The sequence below is a fragment of the Rhinopithecus roxellana genome, chromosome 8 (genome assembly GCF_007565055.1).
Source record: "Rhinopithecus roxellana isolate Shanxi Qingling chromosome 8, ASM756505v1, whole genome shotgun sequence".
Taxonomy (NCBI): Eukaryota; Metazoa; Chordata; class Mammalia; order Primates; family Cercopithecidae; genus Rhinopithecus; species Rhinopithecus roxellana.
The window spans coordinates 133,882,658-133,907,972 of record NC_044556.1 but is presented as its reverse complement, the minus strand read 5'-3'; the positions used below and the strand labels follow the sequence as shown (position 1 = coordinate 133,907,972).

Below are 25,315 nucleotides of genomic sequence, written 5' to 3'. Positions count from 1 at the left end.
AGCCTTTTATATATACTAATTCACTTAATGAGTAAAAATCTCCAAGATACACAGATAAGTAAAAATTGAAAATTGGCCAGGCATGGTGGCATGTATCTGTCATCCTAGCAACTCATGAGGCTGAGGCTGACCTCTTGAGCCCCAGAGTTGGAGGATGCAGTGAGCTATGATTATGCCACTGCACTCCAGCGTGGACAACAGAACAAGACCCTGTTTGTAAAAATAGAAAAGAAATTAATTTTAAAAAATGAAAATTGCAGAACAGACTGTGTACTGTGATTCTATCTGTATCATAGATAAGTATATTATGTCATATGATAAATACATAAACATATCATATATATGACATACAGTACATAAATGTGTGTATATAATACACACACTTCCTATACACCCAAAAGTGTGGGAAAAATACAAAAGGAATGGTTTACAGTGATTTCCTGGGAGGAATGGGATTGGAGCTTGAGGAAAAAAATCTTTTACTTTTAATTTTTACAATTATCTGGACTGATGGAACTTTCCACCATATACGTGGATTACCTCTATTTTTAAAATGTTAATATGTGTTACTTGCCTAGTAGATGGTCTATTTAATTTTCTTCTTACTACTAATATTTTTAAATCTAATAAATATTATTTGGGGAAAAGGTAGCAATATGAATAAACTTTAATATTTTGCATACTCTTTCACAGTGTAAGAACTTTCAGCATGAGCACAAATTACTTTCAAAACAAAAAAATTTAGTTAACAAACATCAATACTCAACAAGCCCAACAAAAAGCCGTATCTCATTTCCTTCCTTATGCAGGAAACCTCAGAATATAAGGATTTAGATGAGGATTCTCCTGATTCTAAAACAATTATTTGGCTGACAGTTTTCTTCCTCCCACTATCAAGTTGATTTAATGATATTTTCTGAAAGACCAAGTTTAATTCTAAATAAAACAAATAATGAGGAAAATCTAAAGATTAACAGTGTGTAAATTTCAATGTATACTGCTCTGCTACATGTAATATGTAGCTTAACAATACGGATCAAGGATGATATTTATGTGCAGATCCGTAAAACAGCCAATACATGCTGACTGTTGATAGTTATCACTAGCATCGCATCATCATCGCCACCATTCCTAAGCTGCTTCCTGTGGGTCTAAGAATGCGCTCCTCACTGCACACATATTAGCACATTTCATTCCCAAAACATCCCAGTAAAATTCTTGGTCAACTGATTATTTACTGAATAATATAAAATTATAAAAATATGGAGAAATTTAGGGTGGCAAATAGTGAATGAAATCCATAAAGTAACTGAATCTAGATTTACAGTATTTACTCACAACTCTTTCATAAATCTTTTAGGAGACATTTTTCCCCAGCAACAGACCAAAAGTGGCTCCTGAATGATCTTCTTGCCATTTGCGCCAAAGGTCATCCCTTCCCGTTAATCTTTCCTCACATATCTCTTTCCGCATACCAAGTGCAGGTGATTCAGAACCTCGTGCTCCACTCCATAAACAGTCTACATTTCTTTCACTTCATAAGCTCCTTTACATTCTTACCTGTCCAGTAGCAGTTCCAGCACTTCTTTAGTGGAGGCAAAGCCTCTGTACGTTGACAGAAAGATGCTGATATAGGTAAAGTCATTGTCCCCAAAAGCTGTCAGCAGGTTCTCCACAAGCTTCTCCAAGGTGCCAGCTTTTATGGTCCTGATCTTACACGTCTCATATTGACTGACTGTGTGTCCTGGAGGCAGCTGGTCCCCTTCAACCTGTATAATAAATTAACAATTACCATAAGGAGGAATGACTCCCTAAAGTAAAATTGGAAGCATTGAAATAGTTGAAGGCCATAGCCTGTTACATTTCCCCTCATTCTTATGTATTTATCCCCTTTGTTATCCAGGCTGGAGAGCCGTGGTGTGATTACAGCTCACTGCAGCTTGGTGCTCCTAGGCTCAAGTGATCCTCCTGTCTCAGCCGCCTAAGTAGCTGGGACTACAGCTCAGGCAACCATGCTCTGCTAATCTTCATACTTTTGTTTTTGGTAGAGATGGGGTTGCGCTATGTTATCCAGACTGGTCTCAAACTCCTGGGTTCAAGCAACCCTCTCACGTCGGCCTCCCAAAGTGCTGGGATTATAGGTGTGAGCCACTGCATGCAGCCTACCCTCACTCTTACTTAATTTCTCTGCACGTCACATAAGGCAATACTCTCTCCTGTGAGTTTAGTGTGGTAGGGTGGTGGTGGTGGAGGTACGTGTGTTTCCTTCCTTTCTAAAAGTAGAAGTATTACTTAATAATGGTTACATTTGCTTCTACTTACTCTCCTATCAATAACTAGTTTGCTGGCATAATTTTACCAAGGACATTTTTAATGATCCCAGGATCAGGTTTAGCAAGCCTTCCCTTTGTTTTCTTCCATGGAAAGTTTTCTAACTCATTCTCTTTTTTTTTTGAGACATACTCTTGCTCTCTTGCCCAGACTGGAGTGCAAAGGCATGATCTCGGCTCACTGCAACCTCCGCCTCCTGCGGTCAAACAATTCTCCTGCATCAGCCTCCCGAGTAGCTGGGATTACAGGCACCCGCCACCATGCCTGACTAATTTTTGCATTTTTTGTAAGGACAGGTTTTCACCATGTTGGCCAGGCTGGTTTCAAACTCCTAACCTCAGGTGATCCGCCCACCTCAACTTCCAAAAGTGTTGGGATTAGAGGCATGAGCCACTGCGCCTGTCCAAACTCATTCTTTTTTGTTGTTGTTGTTGTTGTTGTTGCTGGGTTTTTTATTCCTTTTTTAATTATTATTATACTTTAAGTTCTGGGATACATATGCAGGTCTGTTACATAGGTATACACGTGCCATGGTGGTTTGTTGCACCCATCAACCCATCATCTACATTAGGTATTTCTTCTAATGCTATCCCTGCCCTAGTCTTTCACCCCTGCTGACAGGCCCCGATGTGTGATGTCCCCCTCCCTGTGTCCATGTGTCCTCATTGTTCAACTCCCACTTATGAGTGAGAACATGCAGTGTTTGGTTTTCTGTTCCTGTGTTAGTTTGCTGAGAATGATGGTTTCCAGCTTCATCCATGTCCCTGCAAAGGACATGAACTCATCCTTTTTTATGGTTGCATAGTATTCCATGGTGTATATGTGCCTCATTTTCTTTATCCAGTCTATCACTGATGGGTGTTTGGGTTGGTTCCAAGTCTTTGCTATTGTGAACAGTGCCACAGTAAACATATATGTGCATGTGTCTTTATAGTAGAATGATTTATAATCCTTTGGGTATATACCCAGTAATGGGATTGCTGGAACAAATGTTATTTCTGGTTCTAGATCCTTGAGGAATCGCCACATTGTCTTCCACAATGGTTAAGCTATGAGTGAACAGGCAAACTACAGAATGGGAAAAAATTTTTGCAAACTCATTCCTAAAGACAGCTCCTATGGTAGGGTGCTGGAGCCGACTCATACTGGTTTTGGAGAACGGATTGTTAAATTTTAAGAATTTGTATGAGCCAGCTGACATCATGTTGATAGCTTGAAAAACTGGCCATGGTTGGCATATATTCTCCGTGGAAATCTATGGAGATGGAACCATGATCTGACTTTCTTCAGTCCACAGAGGGCAATGTGCATTTTGATTCAATATCATCAGCAATCAACAGAGCTGACTGAGAAAATGGTTTTACCAAGCAGCACTGGGTTAAGCTCTGGGGAGTGATGAAAAGGGTGGGTGGGTGTATGACCCTGCCTTCTGGAAACTTGCAAAGTCTAAAAGAAGACATTTACTCATGAGAAGCAGCTAGCACACGAAAATGAAACTGTAAATGAATATTGGTAGATATAATTGTACCTTGGTAGATATAAACCATAATACATAAAAATTCATTGGTAATAAAATCTTTACAGCTTAAATTTTGAGTATGAGGGAAGAGAATTAAAATGAAGAAAAATATTGGTGTGCCTTACATTCTTCAGTAAATCTGTGCCTAACAAATTATACAGAGATGCAATTTTGAAAGTTTAACTCATCCTTCATAGGCACTAAGGAGACTGCTCTACAGAGAGGAGGTCTATTTCTAAAGCAAGAATAATCCTAAGTGATGCAAACAATCGCCAGGTGGTTTATCTGAATCGTAAGTTGAATTGTTTTATATCAGATTTCCTAAATTGAAATAATCACGTGAAAATTAAAGAAGAGACACAAATAAGAGAGAAGTGGATCTCTAATGATGATATTGTGCTTACTAGGTAGCATGTTTGCTTTTCCTTCAACTGGCCTGTCAGAAATCAAACTACTGGAAGAAAACTAACAGATGGGATTGCTTTCAGAAAGACCGGAGTGGTGGCAACTGCTTTCAGAAGGGGGTTAGAATAGCTTAATGTCATCATGTCAAACTGCTAACAGGAATTAAAATTAAGACTCCAGCTTATGTGGTAGATGGCTTTATCTCTTTACTTAATTTTTTAAAGTTTTCTAGGGAGAGGGATCTGGTTCAGGCAAAATATTAAACGTTTCTTTAGGCCTCTTAAGACAGTTGACTCATATCAGGGTCTAATAGCTGTTCTTTATCACTCTATATGTAGTTTTAGAACAATCCTTCTAGTACCCATCTGTTCCCCAGAAGCTCCAATTAACTTTATCAGAAACAATAAGTGAAAAAGATATATGGTTTAGAATTCTGTATGTTATTAATTATTTGGTTCACTGTTGCTTTAAGTGTGTGCTGTAACACACTAGTTCCAAAAAAAAAGTCCTGTGGTCAAGTTTGGAAACTATAGAATTCAAGAAAGTCAATGACATCTCTTTACTGCAGGATTTCTCATACACTTTAATATGCCAACGTGTTATTCAACTCCAAGAGAGGGACATGGTATATGGCATTTCCAAATGGATTTCTCTTTAGTCTCACAGCATCTTGCAGAACTTCAGAATGCACATACTTTGAAAAATTTTGGCTTATTAAATTACTGTAATGCATTTAAAACTTAACTCATATTTACCACTTTTCATTTTAAAAAAGAAAAATCAAAATGTTATAAAATGTAATATTAATATTTATTTTCAAATGTGTATTCCTTTGATCTCTTTATTAATACAAAAATGTAAGGATGTTTTTGCATTTTGTACTTTGTCACTTCAAAAGACCTGGCCAAAATAATTGTCAGCCTGCATGATATTCAAAAGTAGAAGTTAGAAAATACACTTCAGGATGGAAGCGGTGGCTCACACCTGTAATCCTAGCACTTTGGGAGGCCAAGGGGGGTGGATCACCTGAGGTCAGGAGTTCGAGACCAGCCTGGCCAACATGCTGAAACCCCATCTCTACTAAAAATACAAAATTAGCCAGGTGTAATGGTACGCGCCTGCAGTCCCAGCTACTCAGGAAGCTGAGGCAGGAGAATCACTTGAGCCTGGGAGGCAGAGGTTGCAGTGGGCTGGAGATTATGCCACTGCACTCCAGCCTGGGCAACAGAGCAAGACTCCATCTCAAAAGCAAACAAACAAACAAAAAAAAACCCATGAAAATATACTTCAATGTCAAATATTAACAACAAAAGGAATGGCTTCTCAGTGGTTAGGGATAGTCAAACTCTGATTTAAATCAAGCTTCCTCGCCTTGTGATAATATCTGTGTTCCCTTACCAAACGACATTGAAATTTGACGATTCTTATTTTATTTACAATGGAAACTCTAATACTAAATCTTTCTTATCAAAAGTAATGATTATTTAAAAGAACTATTTTTTCACTGAGTATTGATGTGTCCCAAAATTCAAACACAGAGAAAAATGCTTGTCAAAGGATCTGATGAAGTGGGTCCCATTTCCTGCCAGAAAGCAGAGATTTGGCAGAAAGCCAGGGTTCTCCCTTGGAAATGGAATTATGTTTCTCATTAACCCAGCCTCTTCCTTTCAGTGCTTTTTTACTCAGAAAAATATTTCAATATGCATACGTGATTCCCGTAAGTCCCTTTACAGTATTTGTTCCTCAGTGTTTGCATCTGTGCATTAGGAAGAACCACATGTGACCTAACAGAAGACTAATAAAATATTTTGAAATTTTAGATTTAAAAAATAATTTTCAAAGTGAACATCAAAGACAATATCATAAAATAAGTGTAGAATTGCTCTTGTGCCTACAGTCATTCTCACAAAAAATAACAATGCATGTTATCAGAAAATTTGCTTAATGTCATTTTCTGTAGATTGGCTAAATATCCTAATATCTGCTTATTATGGCAGGGGAAAGATCTGATGATTTCTAATTTGCCAACATTCAAATAAGAGTACATTTTTTATGAAACAAAAACTTAATCTGCTTACCACTGAAATTATTTTGAAATGAAATTGTACAGAGGGGAAACACAAAAAAATACTCTGCCATATGGCCTGAGGAGAGAAGCTAAAATGTTAAAAGTTTCATTTTTGCAGGAAAAGATTCAATAGGTCTATAAGTGTTTTAAGAGACTTTAGGACCTGTTTTTGCTTATATTATCTTAGTAACTTTGAATTAAAGTTTAAGACGAAAGGGGTGGAACCCTTGTCAGACAAGTGCTTAAGAACCCAGACTTAGAAAGCAAGACACGGAGGCCTGAGCCTGCCCTGTGGGTTAGCACGCTAACAGGAAACAGTTTAATCTGGATTTAATCATAGACCATCGCTTTACTGACAAGATCATGGTACTGAGACCACAAAAATGTTTCATGTTGTTTTTTTGGTTGATCTTTGTGCCTTTAGAATCCAGCTTTTTCTAAGAGAACATGTCTGAGTCCTATGGGGTAAATATTTAAAATTGTGCCCAAGTGTCCTACCAGGTAATTTCCATAATTATCAATTTTGGCATGAGACAGGAAGGAAAAAGGGCGTGTGAGAGATGAAAGATGCCATATTTCAATTCCGTTTCCAGTCACGGAGAAATAAAGTCTTTCACCTTTTAAAACATAAACTGTTAACCAGTTGGGTGTTTCTAATTTGAAAAAAAAAAAAAATCCCTTCAATCAAAATAGTACTTCAGTCATCTGATAGTTTAACAGGGAACGTGTTAAGTAAACAACCTCATTAGAATGGAGACAGTATGGAGTCCTCCACACCATGATCACTCTTCAGTGGATCAGTTCTCAGGCATCTTGGCCTAAGCAGCAAAGTAAATAGTGAGTACTATTCTAGTTGTTAACTCCCTCCAAAAATCTAAAACCCATACCCAATTCCTACATTCATCCCCAAACACCAAAAGTAAGTTTTATACGTCCTTTGCAAATGCCCGACAACCACTCTCCAGGAACAACAAACCACCACAATACAGGCTGAGGATCTTTTATCTCAAATTCTTGGGACTGAAAGTGGTTTGGATTTCAGATTTTTTCAGATTTTGAAGTATTCCCATTTTACTTACCATTCATGCATCCCCATTCTGAAAATCCAAAATGCAAAACATTGCAATGAGCATGGATGTTGGAGCACTTTGAATGTAGGTTTTAAGATTAAGGATACTCAACCGGTACAGGAAAATCCACAGGCTGACTCACAAATAAGCTCTGCTCATCTCTCCAAATTACTCAAATGCATACATTTATTCACCATGCATCATTCTCTCAGCAGAAATCATGTATGTAATGACACGCAGCGGAACATGACAAGGCCAGTACACCTGAGTATTACAGTGACTATTTACACACAGGACACTCAGAGATGTTAAGGTAAAGTCTAGAAAATACTTTAGGGCCCATGATGTCAAGCTCAACACAAGCTTCTGCTTTCTGTGAACTTTTATTAGGTTGGTACACAGGTGATTATGGTTTTTGCCATTAAAAGTAGTGGCAAACTTAATACAACTTAAACCAAAACTTGTCACAATCACCTTTGCGCTAACCTAATATTTTGCATGTGAACTCACTTTTTTGCTAGGTTAGGGTTGACAAATAAATTACAGGATGCCCAGTGAAATTTTAATTTCAGAGAAATAACGAACAATTACATACTATGCAGTATAAGTATGTCCCATTCCATGTTTGGGATCTATGCATACTAAAAAAAAAAACTATTTGTTATTTATCTGAATTTGAAATGTAATTGTGTATCCTGTATTTTTATGCTACTAGCACATACACAGTGGCTGTCTTTTCCATTTATTCATCTACGTATTCAGCCACACATTAACTAAACGGTATTATGTGCCAGGCACTGTGCAAGGTACTAGACATATAAAGGTAAATAACATGCGGTTCTGGCAACCAAGTTACTCAGTCTGGTGAAGGAAACAGACACAAAGAAACCACTACAATAAAATGTGAGTAAAATGATGCAGAGAGAGGCAAGACACAGAGGAAGCACCAAGAGGAGCCCAGTGTAAAGGAGGTATCAGAAAAGGCTTCCTAAGTAGGTTCTGCCTGTACTGGGTTGTTTTGTTTTGTTTGTTTGTTAGAGATGCAGTCCAGCTCTATTGCCCAGGTCGCAGTACAGTGGTGCAATCAGGGTTCAATGCAGCCTCAACCTCCCAGGCTCAAGCAGTCCTCCCACTTCAGCCTCCCAAGTAGCTGGGACTACAGGTATGCACCACTCCAGCTAATTTTTCTTTTTTTTTTGTAGAGACAAGGTCTCACTATGTTGCCCAAGCTGGTCTCAAACTCCTGGACTCAAGCGATTCTCCTGTCTTGGCCTCTCAAAGTGCTAGCATTATAGGTCTGAGCCACCATACTTGGCCTGCACTGGGTTTCACATAATGATATTCAAGAGTTAACTATGTTGGGGAGGGCACAGTAGGCAGAGAAACAAGCATTAACAAAGTCATGAAAATGATATCCCAAAGTATGGAATTTTGACATGCTGAGGACTTTGAACTAAAGGAATTGGAGGCCGGGCGCGGTGGCTTACGCCTGTAATCCCAGCACTTTGGGAGGCCGAGGCGGGCGGATCACAAGGTCAGGAGATCGAGACCACAGTGAAACCCCGTCTCTACTAAAAATACAAAAAATTAGCCAGGCGCGGTGGCGGGCGCCTGTAGTCCCAGCTACTGGGGAGGCTGAGGCAGGAGAATGGCGTGAACCTGGGAGGCGGAGCTTGCAGTGAACCGAGATCGCGCCACTGCACTCCAGCCTGGGCAACAGAGCGAGACTCCATCTCAAAAAAAAAATAAAATAAAATAAATAAATAAATAAAGGAATTGGAAGGCCTCAGAAGCAGCCTCAGAAGCAAATTCCCTCTCTGACCTTTTCCTGCCCTACTGTCTCCTGCACTTCTTTCTCCCTGAAGTGAATCATAGAAAACAGGATTCCTCCTTTCCCAAGGTGAGTCATAGAAACTAGAACCCCCTCTAACCCTAAAGCAAGGCTTAAAGCCTGGAAATAGTGCTCTAACCTCCCTCACCTTTTTGTTTAGAAGCTGACCATAAATTCTCTGATCTACCTTGTCTGATAGATCATAAGACCCCTGTTCCAGAGGGGTCCTGGCCCACACCCCGGGGGAAAGAATGCTACACAGAGCGGCCAGGAAGAATCTGAAAAGACAGGCCTTGCTGGGTTCCCCCTTAGTCTACTACCATTAGATCATACCCTTTTCATCCAATCACATTTCCACATGGCTGTCCATTCTTCATTGACTCTTAAGCATAAAAATGGAAAGTTTCCCCTGGGTCTTTGGGCCATTATTTCTGAAGGCTTCCATGTCACATAAAACTTTGATTAAAGAAATCTGTTATGCTTTTCTCTTGTCAACCTGTCTTTTGTTATAAGAGTTACTGATGACCCTTATGACGGGTGAGGAAAGGCATACCTTTCCACCACTACAGGGGGAAAATGTGTGGTTGCATAAGCAATATGACAGAGAAAAGGAATGCTTTGGCTGGAGAGCAGCAGGAGACTACCTGATTATGGAGGACTTTGGTTGCATGCTAAGGAGCTGAGACTCCATGTCCTGTTGAAATGGGAGACCAATGATGAGGTTTTAAGCAGGGTCAAGGAAATCAATGTGGAGGACAGACTTGATGAGGATAGTTTTAAAGTTGGAAAAACCAGTACAAAAGTTGTGGATACTCCAGATAAGCAACTGCAAGGGCTTTAACTAATACAATGATAATAGGAATGGAGAAGGTAGCAGATGGGAAGGACACATTTACCCTCCCATCAAATAATCAAAAAGAAGATCATCAAGACCTCCGATCAATTGGATGTAGAGGATAAAATGAAGGAAAATAAAGAATCCGGAAACTTCACCTGATTTCTAGTGTGGATGGCCGGAAAGATAATGGTGCCACCTATATGAAAGAAAATTGAGGGGAGGAAGTCAGATTTTGGTGGGGTAGGTACTGAATTCCATTTTGGAATGTAGAACTTGAGGTACTCTGGGGAACATGCCAATGTTAAGTCCAATAGGCAGTTAGAATCTGAAAGTTGGGAGAAGGGTCTAAGACGGAAATATGCAGACATTACATCAATTAAAATAGGAAGAGTAGTAGGCTAAGGATGGTATCTGGATGAACACCAAAATTAAGAGGGTTTCAAGAGTAAAGATGGGCAGCACTAGAAGACGCACTTGCACATGAGGCAAATTCATACGTTGTCTGATCTATGATGGCATTTCTGGGCAGAGAAACCAGAAGAAATCTTCACCAGCAGATTCACATATATGCTGACATATGTACCTTCCCTCTAATTATGCAAACATATCAAGACCCAGCCAGCGGTATGCTGGAGCCAGCTTGAATCCCTTGCATGAGCCAAATGTGCACACTCCTCACCTCTGTGTTCAATGGCATTATGTTTGTAGTGTGAGTTCAGCAGTGGTGACACTATTTATGCCATGAAAATTAGCAATGCTACAAATAAGGGCTTTTATTTTGGAGAGCCAGTTTATTAGCATACCCCTGCCCAGAAGTCCCCCTCAGACTGTGTCAATGTCAAGAGACACCTTCGCACTGGCTGAAACATTTTCTTTCTGTGTACGTTCCAGTTAAGGTATTTGTGTTGTCACTATGATCTTTATCTGATAGAAGAGGGGAATTATGCATCTGAAGTATGAAGAAAGTAGAAATGTGGAGGCAGGAGAGGTAGAAGAGCATGTGTATGACAAATGAATGTGCTCTGAAAAAACTACCAGAGCCCCAAGAGTTGACCTTGCTTGAAGCCACTTGTTAGAATGAAGCCACATGGTCAGGCTTCTATGATGAATACCCTTCATCCTCAGGAAGATGTTAAGGGAGGTGGAATAACAAACAATAACTAGTGTTTTATCACACAGAAATCCCATCCCCCTTTGCCATCTTGTCTCAGTAGGGTTTCCTAGATAGAGTCCAGGAACCCTCCTGAAGGAAACAGGAAGCTATGTTTCTCATCTCCTGAAAAAGAGCAGTACTCTTGCAGTCTTGATTCAACATTAATCCATAACAGATTCTATATTCTCTAACACAAATCTCCATTTCTGACATTCTGGTCATCCTTTAAGGATTCCAAAGTTTCCAGAAAGCAAATTTAAATATTAAGTGGATTTTAAGAAGTTTGCTGACCACATTTTCCAAATAAAATAATTTCACTTTTATCTGATACTTTTCTGCTTAAAACTCAGAATGCTAATAATGAAGGCAAGGGTCTCCAACCCCTGCACCACGGACCAGCAGCAGTCCATGGCCTGTTAGGAACTGGCCCACACAGCAGGTGAGTGGCAGGTGAGCCAGCATTATCGCCTGAGCTCCATCTCCTGTCAGATCAGTGGCGACATTAGATTCTCATAGGAGCGCCAAGCCTATTGTGAACTGCACATGCGAGGGACCTAGGTTGTACACTTCTTATGGGAATCTAACTAATGCCTGACCATCTGAGGTGAAACAGTTTCATCCTGAAACGAACACCCCTCAACCCCCATTCATGGAAAAACTGTCTTCCACAAAACCGGTCCTTGGTGCCAAAAAGGTTGGAGACTGCTGAACTAAGGTGCTATGAATTAACAGACTGCATTTCCATTTGGAACCAATTTACTATCAGACCTAGGGCAAAAACTTAGTTTCAATAACTTCATTACCTACTTTATAAAAGGAATACATCACATGTAATTTTGAGAAGTTCAAGGATTTAGAGTTGCATGGGGGGAGAGGAGTTTGAATTAAAATAGTCACTGCTCCATTTGCCAAATAAGATCACAAATTGTCACATACAAATTAGTATCCAGAGTGAACTTTCAAAATTCATAGCTCCCTCCTTTTTGTCTCATTCAGAGCCTCAAATGTCCAAGGTCTTCACAATCTGAGGTCACAGGTTAACAGGTGCCCTGGCTTGCTGGAGTCCATTTTGTTTTTGTGCAGCGCAGCCAATCTCTGTCTGTAAAGGTCAGCAGCGGGTAGTGAGCATCTGTGTGACCTAATATTCTCTGCAAATGAAGCCTGTTATGAATGGAGAGGCTTCTCCACAGCCCAGAAGCTTTCCCAGCATGCCATAAATCCCACAGACAGCTCCATGGGGCTTTATCTCCTTGTGAGATTTATAAGTGCTCCTTCACCAATCCTCCAGGGAGAGTACAGGGAAGGGTGGCAACTGACTGATGTTTCCCAACTTTACAGTCAAGTCATTCATTTTTGATTATTACTCTGTATACCACATTAAGGAATCTTCTTCACTTTCCCTAGGCAATTCCCATGGGAACATTTAGTTCCCACTATGATGATTACTTATTATCGTAATGTTAAAAACCAAAGCCCCATTATTCAAAACGACAATAAAATCATTACTCCCCTGAATCTTGGAATTCAAGTAATAATGACACTGTTTAGTTTGATCCCTTCCCCTCCAAAATGAAATCTTTAAAATCTATGTGGACTTATAAATTCAGATGTAAGATGTAGCTTTATGATTCACACAAAGCTCTGGGCTGCAGGGCCTCTGGCAAGTATTCTATCCCTCAGTACTGTTTTTGGCACGGATAATATTCCTAGATCATGGGCTTGCTAGAATTGGCTACTGATAAACCCATCAGGTATCTTTCAAGCATGTTACCAGGTGATCAAACCTAGGGCAAAGTTCTATGAAAAACAATTTCTTGTATCCTGAATATATCTCTTTGAAAGATACACTGAAGCCCAGGCACGGTGATTCATGCCTGTATTCCCAGCACTTTGGGAGGCTGAGGCGGGAGGATCACCTGAGGTCAGGAGTTTGAGACCAGCCTGGCCAACATGGAGAAACCCCATCTCTACTAAAAATACAAAAAAAAAAAAAAAAAAAAAAAAATTAGTTGGGTGTGATGGCGGGTGCCTGTAATCCCAGCTACTCGGGAGGCTGAGGCAGGAGATTCGCTTGAACCTGAGAGGTGGGAGGTTGCAGTGAGCTGAGATTGTGCCATTGCACTCCAACCTGGGTGACAAGAGCAAAACTCCATGAAAGAAAGAAAGAAAGACGGGAAGGGAAGGGAAGGGAAGGGAAGGGAAGGGAAGGGAGGGGAGGGGAGGGGAGGGGAGGGGAGGGAGGGGAGGGGAGGGGAGGGGAGGGGAGGGAGGGGGGGGGGAGGGGAGGGGAGGGGAGGGGAGGGGGGGGGGGGGAGGGGGGGGGGAGGGGGGGAGGGGGGGGGGGAGGGGGGGGGGGAGGGGGGAGGGGGGGAGGGGAGGGGAGGGGAGGGGAGGGGAAAGGAGAGAGAGAGAAAGAAAGAAGGAAAGAGAAAGAAAGAAAGAGAGAGGAAGGAAAAGGTAAACTGGTTTTTTTTTTCTTAATAGGTTTTCTTCTACAGAAGCTATAAATCAATTCTAAGAAAACCATTCTTATACTGTAAATGAAGAGGAAGAAAGAAGGCTAACTTGTATTTACTGAGTGCACATTATGGATTAGATGCTCAACCCTTACAAAAATCCTGTAGTGCAGGAATTATTCCCACTTTACTTAAGGAAACAGAGGTTTGGAGAAGTAAGGATCCAGAGTTACCCAGCCAATTAGCATAGGCATAGCATAGCATAGGCAAGGATATAAAACCAGCCCTGTCTTTCAATCGTGGGATATTGCCTAAAAACACAAAACAATACGGTATTGGGCACTCAATCTCCATATCTGTACACCCAAGAATATCAGAACTTAATTGCCCAGAATGTACAGACTTCATAGGATTTTTGTAAGAAAGAGAAAATTAGATAACAGATCTAAAGCATGTTGAAAGATTAGAAGCTATTCAGCAGTCTACAAATACTTTTCACTTTCTTTCCCCTATACCAACTACTTTCACCTAAAATTAGGTCTGATTACATCTGGTATTATCTCTGCTATTATCCTTCTTACCTCTTGACACTGACTGAAATCCTTAACACCTAAAGAGAAAAAATAATGTTTTAGTGCCAAAGACTCTCTTTGGAGGGAAACAAAATCCCTCTCATTATTATAGTTTCTCAAATGAGTAAATTTAGTCTAAGAAAGATGGATGAATGACTTAACCCAAGGGCTCAAGGAAAGCCAGGAGAAGCTGGCTTCTGGATGAGAAACTACTGGGTAATATAGACTGGGAATCCATGGGAAGCACTCGTGTTCTGCTCTGATTTCCAGATTATTAATTTTCCTACCTGCTAGTAGAAATCTACTCTCTAGTCAAAAGACAGTCTCCTCCTATTTTCAGAAAGAAAGGGAAATGAAAGCAGAATGACAATATGATTGATTATGGGATACAGCCAGACAAAAGGGCAGATCTATTAATTCTGAATTGTAAAAAACCATTTAAAGAAGAAAGTAGCATATAGAAAGCCCTGGTAGCTGGCAAAAAAACAAAAAACAAAAAAACAAAAAAAAAACACACATACACAGATCCATTTTGTCCACATGAACAAAAACCAAAAAACCAAACATTTTGTTTACTAGCTATCAATGGTCAAAAATGTATGTAAAAAGATAGGCATGTCATTTGTAAAGAAAATATTTATCTTCCTAAGAGGATGCTCATCATTTCCACGGCTCATGAGCCACTCTTGGTATCAGTCATTAACATAGTATTAAAAGCGCTTCGGCCAGGCACGGTAGCTGATGCATGTAATCCCAGCGCTTTGGGAGGCTGAAGTGGGAGGACCGCTTGAGGTCAGGAGTTCAGGACTAGCCTGGGCAATATAGTGAAACCCTGTTTCTAAAACAAATTAGAAAATTATCCTGGGTGTGGTGATATGTGCCTAGCCACTTGAGAGACTGAAGTGAAAGGATCTCTTGAACGGACAAGTTCAAGGCTACAATGAGCTATGATTGTGCCACTGCACTCCAGCCTGGGCAACAGACCAAGTCCCTGTCTCTAAAAATAAAAATAAAATAAAATAAAAGAGAAGAACCTCCATTGTGCCAAGGACCCAAATGAGGTACTAAGGAAATCTATAAAAGAAGTAAAGGATTTCTACTCTTTAAAACCCTCATAGTAGAGATGATAGTATGAGTGTGAATTTCTTCATTTAATGACGTGTAAACAACTAGTGCATATGCCACAGACATTAAATACATGCCAGGTAAATAAGCAGCAGCCTCACACAGGGAGCTGCAGAACTGATGAAGTAAGGCCTCTGGCAACCTTAGGATTCAATGGTAAGAGTTGCAGTCAAGAAAAAATAAAGGGGCGGGGGGGGCAGGGCAAGGAACTAGATTCTGTTTCTAGTTCCAGTTCAATTAATTATCAACTACATGCCAGTGCTTTATAGCACTAGCTATCTCGGTAGTGAGCTAGGATAACTCCTTTTGACTTGGTTGTTTTTGTTTGTTCCTAAATACACTTGAGTAGATACATTCATTCATTCGTTGAGCTCCTACTATGGGGCTGCTGGAAGCCAGAGATACAACAAAGTAATAGACAGATAAGATGCCAACTCATGGCCAGCCGCGGTGGCTCAAGCCTGTAATCCCAGCACTTTGGGAGGCCGAGACGGGCGGATCACGAGGTCAGGAGATCGAGACCATCCTGGCTAACACGGCGAAACCCCGTCTCTACTAAAAAATACAAAAAAACTCGCCGGTCGAGGTGGCGGGCGCCTGTAGTCCCAGCTACTCGGGAGGCTGAGGCAGGAGAATGGCGTAAACTCGGGAGGCGGAGCTTGCAGTGGGCTGAGATCTGGCCACTGCACTCCAGCTTGGGCAACAGAGCGAGACTCTGTCTCAAAAAAAAAAAAAAAAAAAAAAAAAAAAAAGATGCCAACTCATACAGATAAATGCACCTCCTCTACAATTAAATGAGAAGAAAGCAGATTCACGAGCCTTTCACTGCATAGACCTGGCCTAGACTCTTATGAGGCCCCACCTCCTAGAGACAGAGTCTTCAAAGTTACCTGAGCCTCAGAGTTTTATGCTGCTGTCCTAAAAAAAACAGAGAGAGATACGGCTCATTTCATCATCATATGCATACTGAAGCTATAAATATAGGGAGAACAACTCTTTCTAATCAATACTATATAACTAAAAATACGAACTGCAGGTAGGACCATTAACGGAATTGATATAAAATAGAGTCCTCAGCCATAGCTTCTCTGTGGCATCTCCAGCAGTGCTGTGGTAACTTACCAATAGATTCTATTATTCACTTGTATAGGTCAAATCAGTTTTACTTTTAACCAAAAGTACTATTCAACTCCAAAAAGATGGCAAGTCATACAATATGTTCAGAGCAAGGTTCTAAGGTTTTAGTTATAGTAGTCTGAGTTTTTAAATACAAAATATTTTAACCCTTGTTTTGTGAAAAATCTCACTAATAAACAAGGTACATGTATGGATTTATTTGCCTGTTCCATTAAATACACTAAAGGGTTTTCAAGAGAATCACCTGGAGTGCCAGGTAGAAACACTGATTCCTGAGCCCATGTCCCAGAGATTCCGATCAGTAGACCCAGAATAAGGGCTAGGGGGTCTGCATTTTAACCAGCACCCTAGGTGATTCTAAACTGCAAAATATCTACTGATCACCCTTTGAGCTATACTATGCTTGACAATGTGAAAACAAAGATAACTAGGGTTTACTGATGGGATGATGGAGAAGTTGATTAGTATAAGCTTGGATAAAGTCATCTGGCCTCTCTTAGTCTTAGTTTCCTCAATTGCAAACTAAGAATATTATCTTCATCTTCCTTGATGTTATGAGGGTGATTCAAAAGAACACAGGACACACTTTGACCTGCTTTAAATTAAAGAAGTATATGTTAAACTAAGGTATTACTAGCATTCATGTCAGTAACCTGAGATGCTTTCAAGCAAACCATGTGATCTTCCTTGTGTGTTTATGTTATGAAATTCAATAGGTGTTCCTACAAAGAGGGAAGGTATTACGATTAGCCTACAGAGTTTGTTTCTGCCCTCATTACTCTTCCAGCTGGTTGTCAATCCTATGGAAATGTTTTAGCACTTACCTACTGTGAAATCCTTGTAGACCTGGCACTATTGATTCCCTCCTGAAACTCTGTACCTTTTGCTTGTAAACATCATTTTCTCAAGAATAACAATAACAATTCCAAGCATTTTGTATATATCTTATAATAACCTTATAAAGCAGGTACATTTATTATCCCCATTTTACAGATACGAAAACTGAGGCCCAGAGAGGCTAAGTGACTCATTCCAGGTCACAACAGCTAAGTGGCAGAAAAGCCAGGATTCAAATTCAAGCAGTCTGGATCCACAGTCAGACTTAACCACACTATCTTATCTTCCTCAAAGATCTCCTGTGACTCTAAAGGCTCATGAACAGTTCCTCATCCTTCACTTACCATCAATATGGAAACATTTCTAACCACAACCTTCTTTCCTCTTTTTCTATACTCTTTCCGGTCATCCCACACATATATCCTCACAGTTTCACCTAACACAAATCTTTATCTACAGTTTTTACTTCTCTTCTGAATTCTAGACTTGAATTTCCAATTACCACGTTCACCTGAATAATTCATAGACAACTCTAATTTAACACATACAAAAGGAAAATCATTTTACTCCTCTAAAAGCTCACCCCTTTTCTGGCCTCTGACTTAATGACCCAAGTCATAAATGTACAGATCATCCTTACTCCCTCATCTCCCCAAAATCCAACCTATTCCATCTCCTATAATATCTTTCCATTACATTCTCATTCTTCAGCCTCACTGCCTTTGTCTTAATTTAGATCTCAGTCCATAACTGGGTATGAGTAATAGGCACCTAACTAGTCTCACTTGCCTCTAGACTTATCACTTCAACCACTCATCCGTATACAAAATGATCTTTCTAAAGTACAAATCCTGCTTTTATGATAAACTCCAACAAGCTACTAAAGTTTAACATGCCTATCCTATAATTCACCAATCCACTCAGACATAGTCTCAACAGAAATGAGTGTATATGCCCACCAAAACACATGGCCAGAAACATTTATTACAATTTTATTCATCATACCCATATACCTCCCATATTAGGTTGTATTTATTTAATTACAGGTATCCCCCACTAGACTGTAAAATTTTTAAGGGCAAAGACTATTCATATTTGTATCTCTAGAAATCGGCCTACAACCAAATCAGTAATAAGCTTTTCATGAACATTAATTAAATGGATATGTTTTTAATCTAATGAATCTATCTAGGGACATTATTATGGTCCCTAAATAACCTTTACTTGATTCTTCCAAATTCAGTCAAATAAAAATATGTACATATAAAGTCTGTACATACACAATAAAAGCATGTAATGCTTGATCATCACCTCTCAGCTGGACTGCTAAAATAAACAACCTTTTAAATTGTTCTTATGGTATCCGTGGTGATCTTTTAAAAACACAAATCAGATGGTATCGCGCCCCTACTTAAAACCTCCCACTGGCTTCCCATAATCCTTTGAATGAAATCCAGCCTTCTGCCAGACCTTGCAAAGCCCTTCCTACCTATCTCCTTGACTTCACCACCAAAACCATCTCCTTCCCTCTCTAGGCCCCAACCACACTGGCCTTCTTTCGGTTCCTAAAACACAGCAAGCTCATTCTCATGGAAGGCTCTTTGCATTTGTTCCTTCTGCCTTAAATGCTGCTCAGCCTGTGCATGTTCTCAAGCTGGCCCCTTACTCCCTTCTTTTGATTGGGCAGTACTTACTCAGATAAATCCCCAGAGCAGCCCTCTGGTCAGTGTCACACTTCCCATCTTCCCCTGCCACACCAGATTACCTTATCTAGACTAATTTCTTGAGTACTGACTTCTTTACTTGTTTGTTGCCTGTAAACACTCCGTGAGTGCAGAGCCATTATCTGTCTTGCTCACCACTATGTCTCCGGTGCATAAAATAATGTCTACTACATAACGAATGCTCAATAAATATTTTGGAAAATGAATGGAAAACAAAGTAATACTGTAAGTAAATTGCATATTTTTTTTTAAATCTGAATTCGATGCATGCGAAATTCAATGAATACCTTGAAAAATACAAAAATCTGTTTTTCTGAACTAAAAATTTCAAGTAAACAAAGTTAACTGGTCCCATCTCTTCACAGCAGTTGAGAACTGCAATGAATTTATTAAAATGACTGTTCTGAGCTTCTTTTGAAGACCAATTAATTCCATATTTGGTTATCATGATTTTAAAAATTACTGAAGTCATGGGGGTTTTTTTCTCCAGAATTCTTTTCCCATCAAGATTGAGATGCTGAATCAAGCTACACATAACAAGGATCTCTCATTCTCTGGGGCTGACATAGCTCTTATTGTTCTATCTGATGTAGATGTCATTGGGCCAACTGTTAGCTTCGAAAACAGAGAGTGGGAATATGCACTTACTTGACTTTTTACAACTCCAAGTGGGAATATCTGAGGAAATGAACATGCAATCTAATCAACCAGCTACGTGATATAAATAACTTTTACTTGATTCTTCCAAATTCAGTCAAATAAAAATATGTACATATAAAGTCTGTATATATACAATAAAAGCATGTAATGCTTGATCATCACCTCTCAGCTGGACTGCTAAAATAAACACAAATAAATATGTTGCAAGAAATTTACTTGTGAGGCATTGGACTACCAAGCAGCTTCCAATACTTTCTGCATGCAAGATATCATGCAAAATATGTCAGGATTTCACCTGAAATCTTTATAACTTCCCCTTTTTCCCATACCAGGTTCTAAGTGTTGAACACAAAGGATACTGTTTGAGGTCTCCAAACTTATAAGAAGTTTTTACCACTGAAATAAACATCTCATTCTAGAATCCTAAGTTAGGTGCATTGCCACTTTATAAAAAGGCCCACCCACTGCATCAGTCATTAAACCCTGGGGGTGGAGGTCTAGAGCATCACTTCTTTGCCACAAATCCCACTTTCATTCATTTATTTATTCAGAATATTTCCTGAGCTTCCACTGTGTTCTGCGTACTACTACAGGACACTGTGGATACAGAAATGAACAACACACACACTCCCTATCCTCATGAAGCCAACATTCAAGCAAAGAAGATAATTTAACAATTGTCTAATGGCAGTAGAAATAATTGCTTCCTATAAAAAGCTGCTTAAAAACATGAGAGGATCAGATTTTGTCTTAGAGATAAGAGAAATTTCACTGAGAAAACATGTGAATAACGAGTAGGTGTGCACCAGGTAAATGGTGAGAGAGAGAACGTTTCAGGGGAGGGAACAGCATGTGCAAATGCCATGAAGTAACTTGGAATACAAGAAGGATAAAAAGATGATGATGTGGCCAAAGGAGAGTGAACCAAGGCAGACTGGTGGAAGCTCAGCCAGAAGAACTTTGATATTAAACCTAATATCAGTGTGAAGCTTTTAAAGGGTTTTAAGCAAGTGGGTATATCAGGATCAAATGTAAGTGTAAATGTGAGTATATCATGATGAAATGACTTTACATGAAGAATGAATTACGTGAAAAAAAGAAAAGATTCGCTTAGAAAACTACTGGAGAAAGCAACAGTGATGGGAGCAAAATTTCCTAAATGTGGATCATGATCTACATTTTTTTTTAACAGAGTCTCGTTCTGTTGCCTAGGCTGGAGTGCAGTAGCGCGATCATGGTTCATGCAACCTCTGCCTCTCAGGCTCAAGTGATCCTCTCACCTCAGCTTCCTGAATAGCTGGGACTATAGCTATACGCCACTGTGCCCAGTTAATTTTTTAAATTTTTGTAGAGACGAAGGTCTCACTATATTGCCCAGGTGGTCTCAAACTCCTGGGCTCAAGCTATCCTCCTGTCTCGACCTCCCAAAGTTCTGGGATTACAGGCGTGAGCCACCATGCCTGGCTAATCCACCTTCATCAGCATCACCTGGGGGTGCTTACTAAAAGTAGATTCATGGGCCCCACCTCCAACTTCCTAAATCCAAATTCCTGTAACTGAAGAAGGTGCATTCAATCCCAGTTATTATAACAAACATTGATGATTCAGAACCATGGTAACAATATTAGAGAAATTTCAATGAGGACAAAATGAAATAAACCACGACTGAAGTAAAGTCATCTGCTCCTACTGAGCACGGTGTTGTCACTCTCCTCTCCAACTCTCTTCCTTACCCACAGAAAGGGGCCAATTTTATTCTTTTTCCATAGTCATTGACTGAAACCAGTTTTATTCCAAGCAGAAGCATACACTTGCTTTAACTTGTTCCTGACTGCAGCAGATCAGAGGAAATGAATACAGAAGTCAATCAGTGTTACAAGTTCATTTTTGACTAGTAAATTTCACATTGGGAATCATTATCTTCGGTTGTGTCTAATATTCAAAGCCCTTTTATATACACAATCTCATTTGATCCTCACAATAATCCCAGTTTACAGATGAGGACACTGACGCTCAAACAGGACAAGCAATCTACCTGGTCACATTACTAGTAATTGACAGAGCCAAGAGTCAAAACCAGATCCCTCAGACTCCAAAGCCTCATGGAAAGAGCAGCACCAGACGGCCGAGTAGGTCAGGCCCCCCATTTGCTCACTAAAGACATCCCCATGTGCTGCCCTCTACCCTCACTCCACACATGCCAAGCAGTAAGGACCTACTCCATGTCAGATGCTGTGAATGAACCACAAACTCAACAACAGGTCAAAATTGCATTTATGGGGTGCTGGAAGGGAAAAGACACCATTGTAGGCAAATTAAGTCATGGCTGTTCCATGTTACTGAAACCATTTGAAGACAAATATTGAGACTGCATATTAACAGGATAGAGGGAATGTGACTATGGGAAATTATAACTGCCTAAATTAAATAAAACATAGGTTTCTCTTTTCAAAGAAGTGTAATGGTCGTGTCACTGGCAGTAATAGTACGTTTGGATTTTCAAAAATGCATTCTCCTACTAAAAAAAAATGTTGCAACATTTCCCTTTCCAGGAATGTGATTTAACTTAAAAGCTAAGCTAATAATCACTAGCTATTTATTTGGTGAAAACAAAGAAAGCACTGTCTCTGCAAGTGGACACAATGGTCCTGGATGTGAAATGGATTTAAGTATCTGTTGTGAGTGACCATTATATTATGTAACCAATGGAGCGGCATGAATACCTATTACATAACCCCATACTGCTTTGTCATTCTAATTAAAGTGGGGACACTTTCCCTTCACATTAAAAAGTTTTCCTCAGTCACTACCATAGATTGTAAGTTTAAAAACATATTATATTGAGCCAGAGAAATAGCTAACGCAGCTATTGTATCCAATGTAAATAATGAAAGAGAGGGAATAAGAAAAAAATGTTTTTTCAAGGACTAAGAGGCAACTGTGGAGAAGGGTAAAATGTGTAGGAGGTCAGGCTAGGTCTCTCGAACTGAACAGCTGTGCTTTGCAGCTACATCTTAATTGAAAACGTAGCATTTTTCAAATCTGCTTATGCGATTTGACAGGCATCTTGCAGTCATTTAGAAGCACTCACTCATTCATTTTGCCAAAAAGACAAGAGAGGAACAAACAGGCCACTGATGTCCTACAATAAAGCAACAGTCTGTGAAAGCATAACTAGTGGAAGAGATTTCAGTTTAATAGTTTTTAAGTTTAGCTGCCATATATTTCTCTGTAGCTCCAACATCTAATTCCACACGTCTGGGTTAAAGGTCTCTGAGACTGGGAAGAAAGGAGGCAAAACCTTTAACATTTCCTTCCGTGGACCTGGAAGAAAGTTGTCCAGGTTGTCAATGAGGTTAAGGAAAAATCAAATTTTAAGAAACCGGTACACAGCCGGACGCAGTGGCTCACACCTGTAATCCCAACACGTTGGGAGGCGGAGGCAGGGGGATCACTTGAGGCTAATAGTTCAAGACCAGCCTGGCCAACATGGCAAAATCCTGTCTCTATTAAAAATACAAAAATTAGCTGGGCATGGTGGCGCATGCCTCTAATCCCAGCTATTTGGGAGGCTAAGCCACGAGAATTGCTTGAGCCTGGGAGGCGGAGGTTGTAGTGAGCCAAGATCATACCACTGTACACCAGCCTGGGCAACAGAGTGAGACTCTGTCTCAAAAAAGAAAAGAAAAGGAAAAAAAAAAGGTACATTTAAATCACATAACAATGGTTATTCGTGGGAGAATTTAGTGTTCAATATAGGAATATTTTCCCAAGGAGGAACCTTACTTTAAACATTAACATTCTAAAAGTTTCATTTATTTGATTAAAATGTTACTGAAATATGTTATTTTTCTGCCTTCAAAAGCAGAACATCCAGAGCATGGTTTAACCTTTCATTTTCAGCTCAGTAGGCCATCAGTGCTACAAGGTACTGTAGTATCTTCCCCTAGAGAAAATGACATAAATAGAAGTGCTTATTTCAAAGCTAAATGATCTCATATACCTATACACTTTTCATATTTTCATGCCTGGTATTTAATCATCATCTCCTTCTTACATGCATTTATTTCACAAATAAGCATGTGTCTTCCATCAGCTAGGTGCTGTTCTAGACTTTGGGAATACAGCAGGGGGCAAAAAAACACCAAAACCCATGTCCTCATGGAACTTACATTCTAATGTAGGAAGCAGCACTCAATCAAACAATAACAAAGAAACAAACAAACAAATAAAAAGGTATGTTACAGTGGTGTTAAGGAGGAAGTAAAGCTGAAATGGAGGATAGGGAGTCCGGGGTTGGGGCAGTTGCGATTTATTTATTTAAAAATTAGAGACAGGGTTGGGGAGAGTTGCGATTGATTGATTGATTGATTGATTGATTGATTTTAAAAATACAAACAGGGCTCAATACTTTGCCCAGGCTGGTCTCATACTCCTGGGTTCAAGCAATCCTCCCACCTTAGCCTCCCAAAGTGCTGGGATTACAGGTGTGAGCTCTGCGTCCGGCCTTGATGGTTGCAATTTAGATGAGTGATTAGAGAAGGCCTTACCAAGAAGGTGACATTTGAACATAGGCTTCCACTGGGATTGTCAGTTTTTGTTGCTATGAGTGTGTCTGCTTCTAAAAGCCCCATTTCCTTCAGATTTGCTACTTCTACTCAACTGGAACAAGGAACTTCATGTATGACTTTATATAAACAACCAACTTTATTATACATTCAGAATTGACATGATATGCATTAAGAATGACAGCCTCCTGGCCTTTCCTATCAGATGAGAACTGTTTGGATTACTCAGAGAACTTTTTCATTAATGTTCAGTTTTAAAATATGCTTTGGAAAGCTGAAATGACCAAAAGCGAGAGGACGTTACTTGTTTTTAGAGTACATAGGCTTATGTATTTAAAACTTTGGCCTCCCCCAAAGTCTATAACAACGAATTAGCCTGTTACTGCTGCTACCTTCCTAGCTATGCTTTTCTGACTCCTAGGCTAACTGGTCTCTACCTTTTGGTCCCCTGGACATGACATTACCCACACTTGGCCTGCAATACTCTTTTATTTTCCATTTTCTCTATATCATTCATTCTTGCCACTTAAAGTATCACCTATGTGTAAATGATAGCCAAATGTACACCTCTAACCCCAAATCTCTTCTAATCCAGAAACCCTTCCAGCATGCTATGTCTAAAATTCAAATAATTATATCACTACCCTCCCACCAGCACCACAAAGTTCTTCTCAGAATCTCTGTTTCTACTAATGATACCACTGTTCTCTTTGTTCAAATACCAAGACCAAAAGTCTTGGAATTATCTTTGACTCCTCCCTCTCAGTGTACAAGCACTCACCAATAGCTATCAATGTTTTCTTCTAGGTTTTTATTTACTCTACTGATAGGAGGAAATAAAAATAACTATTAGTCCAGACATAATTATGCTCAGTTATGAAAAATGATTGCTGCAGGATATGTAGAAACCTGGGCAGAGAGTGATTATGCTCTTGTAGAGGTGTATCCCAGACATGTATCCCAAACGTTAGGAAAGCATTATTATATAAACCTTCTTTAACAGGGAAGAGGCTTCAAGAGA

At 39.7% G+C, this 25,315-nt stretch overlaps 1 protein-coding gene across 2 annotated transcripts in view; it reads right to left on the bottom strand.

The window, feature by feature from the left end:
• RGL1 (ral guanine nucleotide dissociation stimulator like 1) overlaps positions 1-25,315 on the bottom strand; it is a 126,340-nt gene that overhangs the window by 80,903 nt on the left and 20,122 nt on the right. For both annotated transcript variants that reach the window (XM_010368949.2, XM_030935218.1), the window contains one exon: positions 1,561-1,769. In XM_010368949.2, the coding sequence (XP_010367251.1) occupies positions 1,561-1,769 (209 nt within the window). The remainder of the gene's footprint in view (positions 1-1,560; positions 1,770-25,315) is intronic.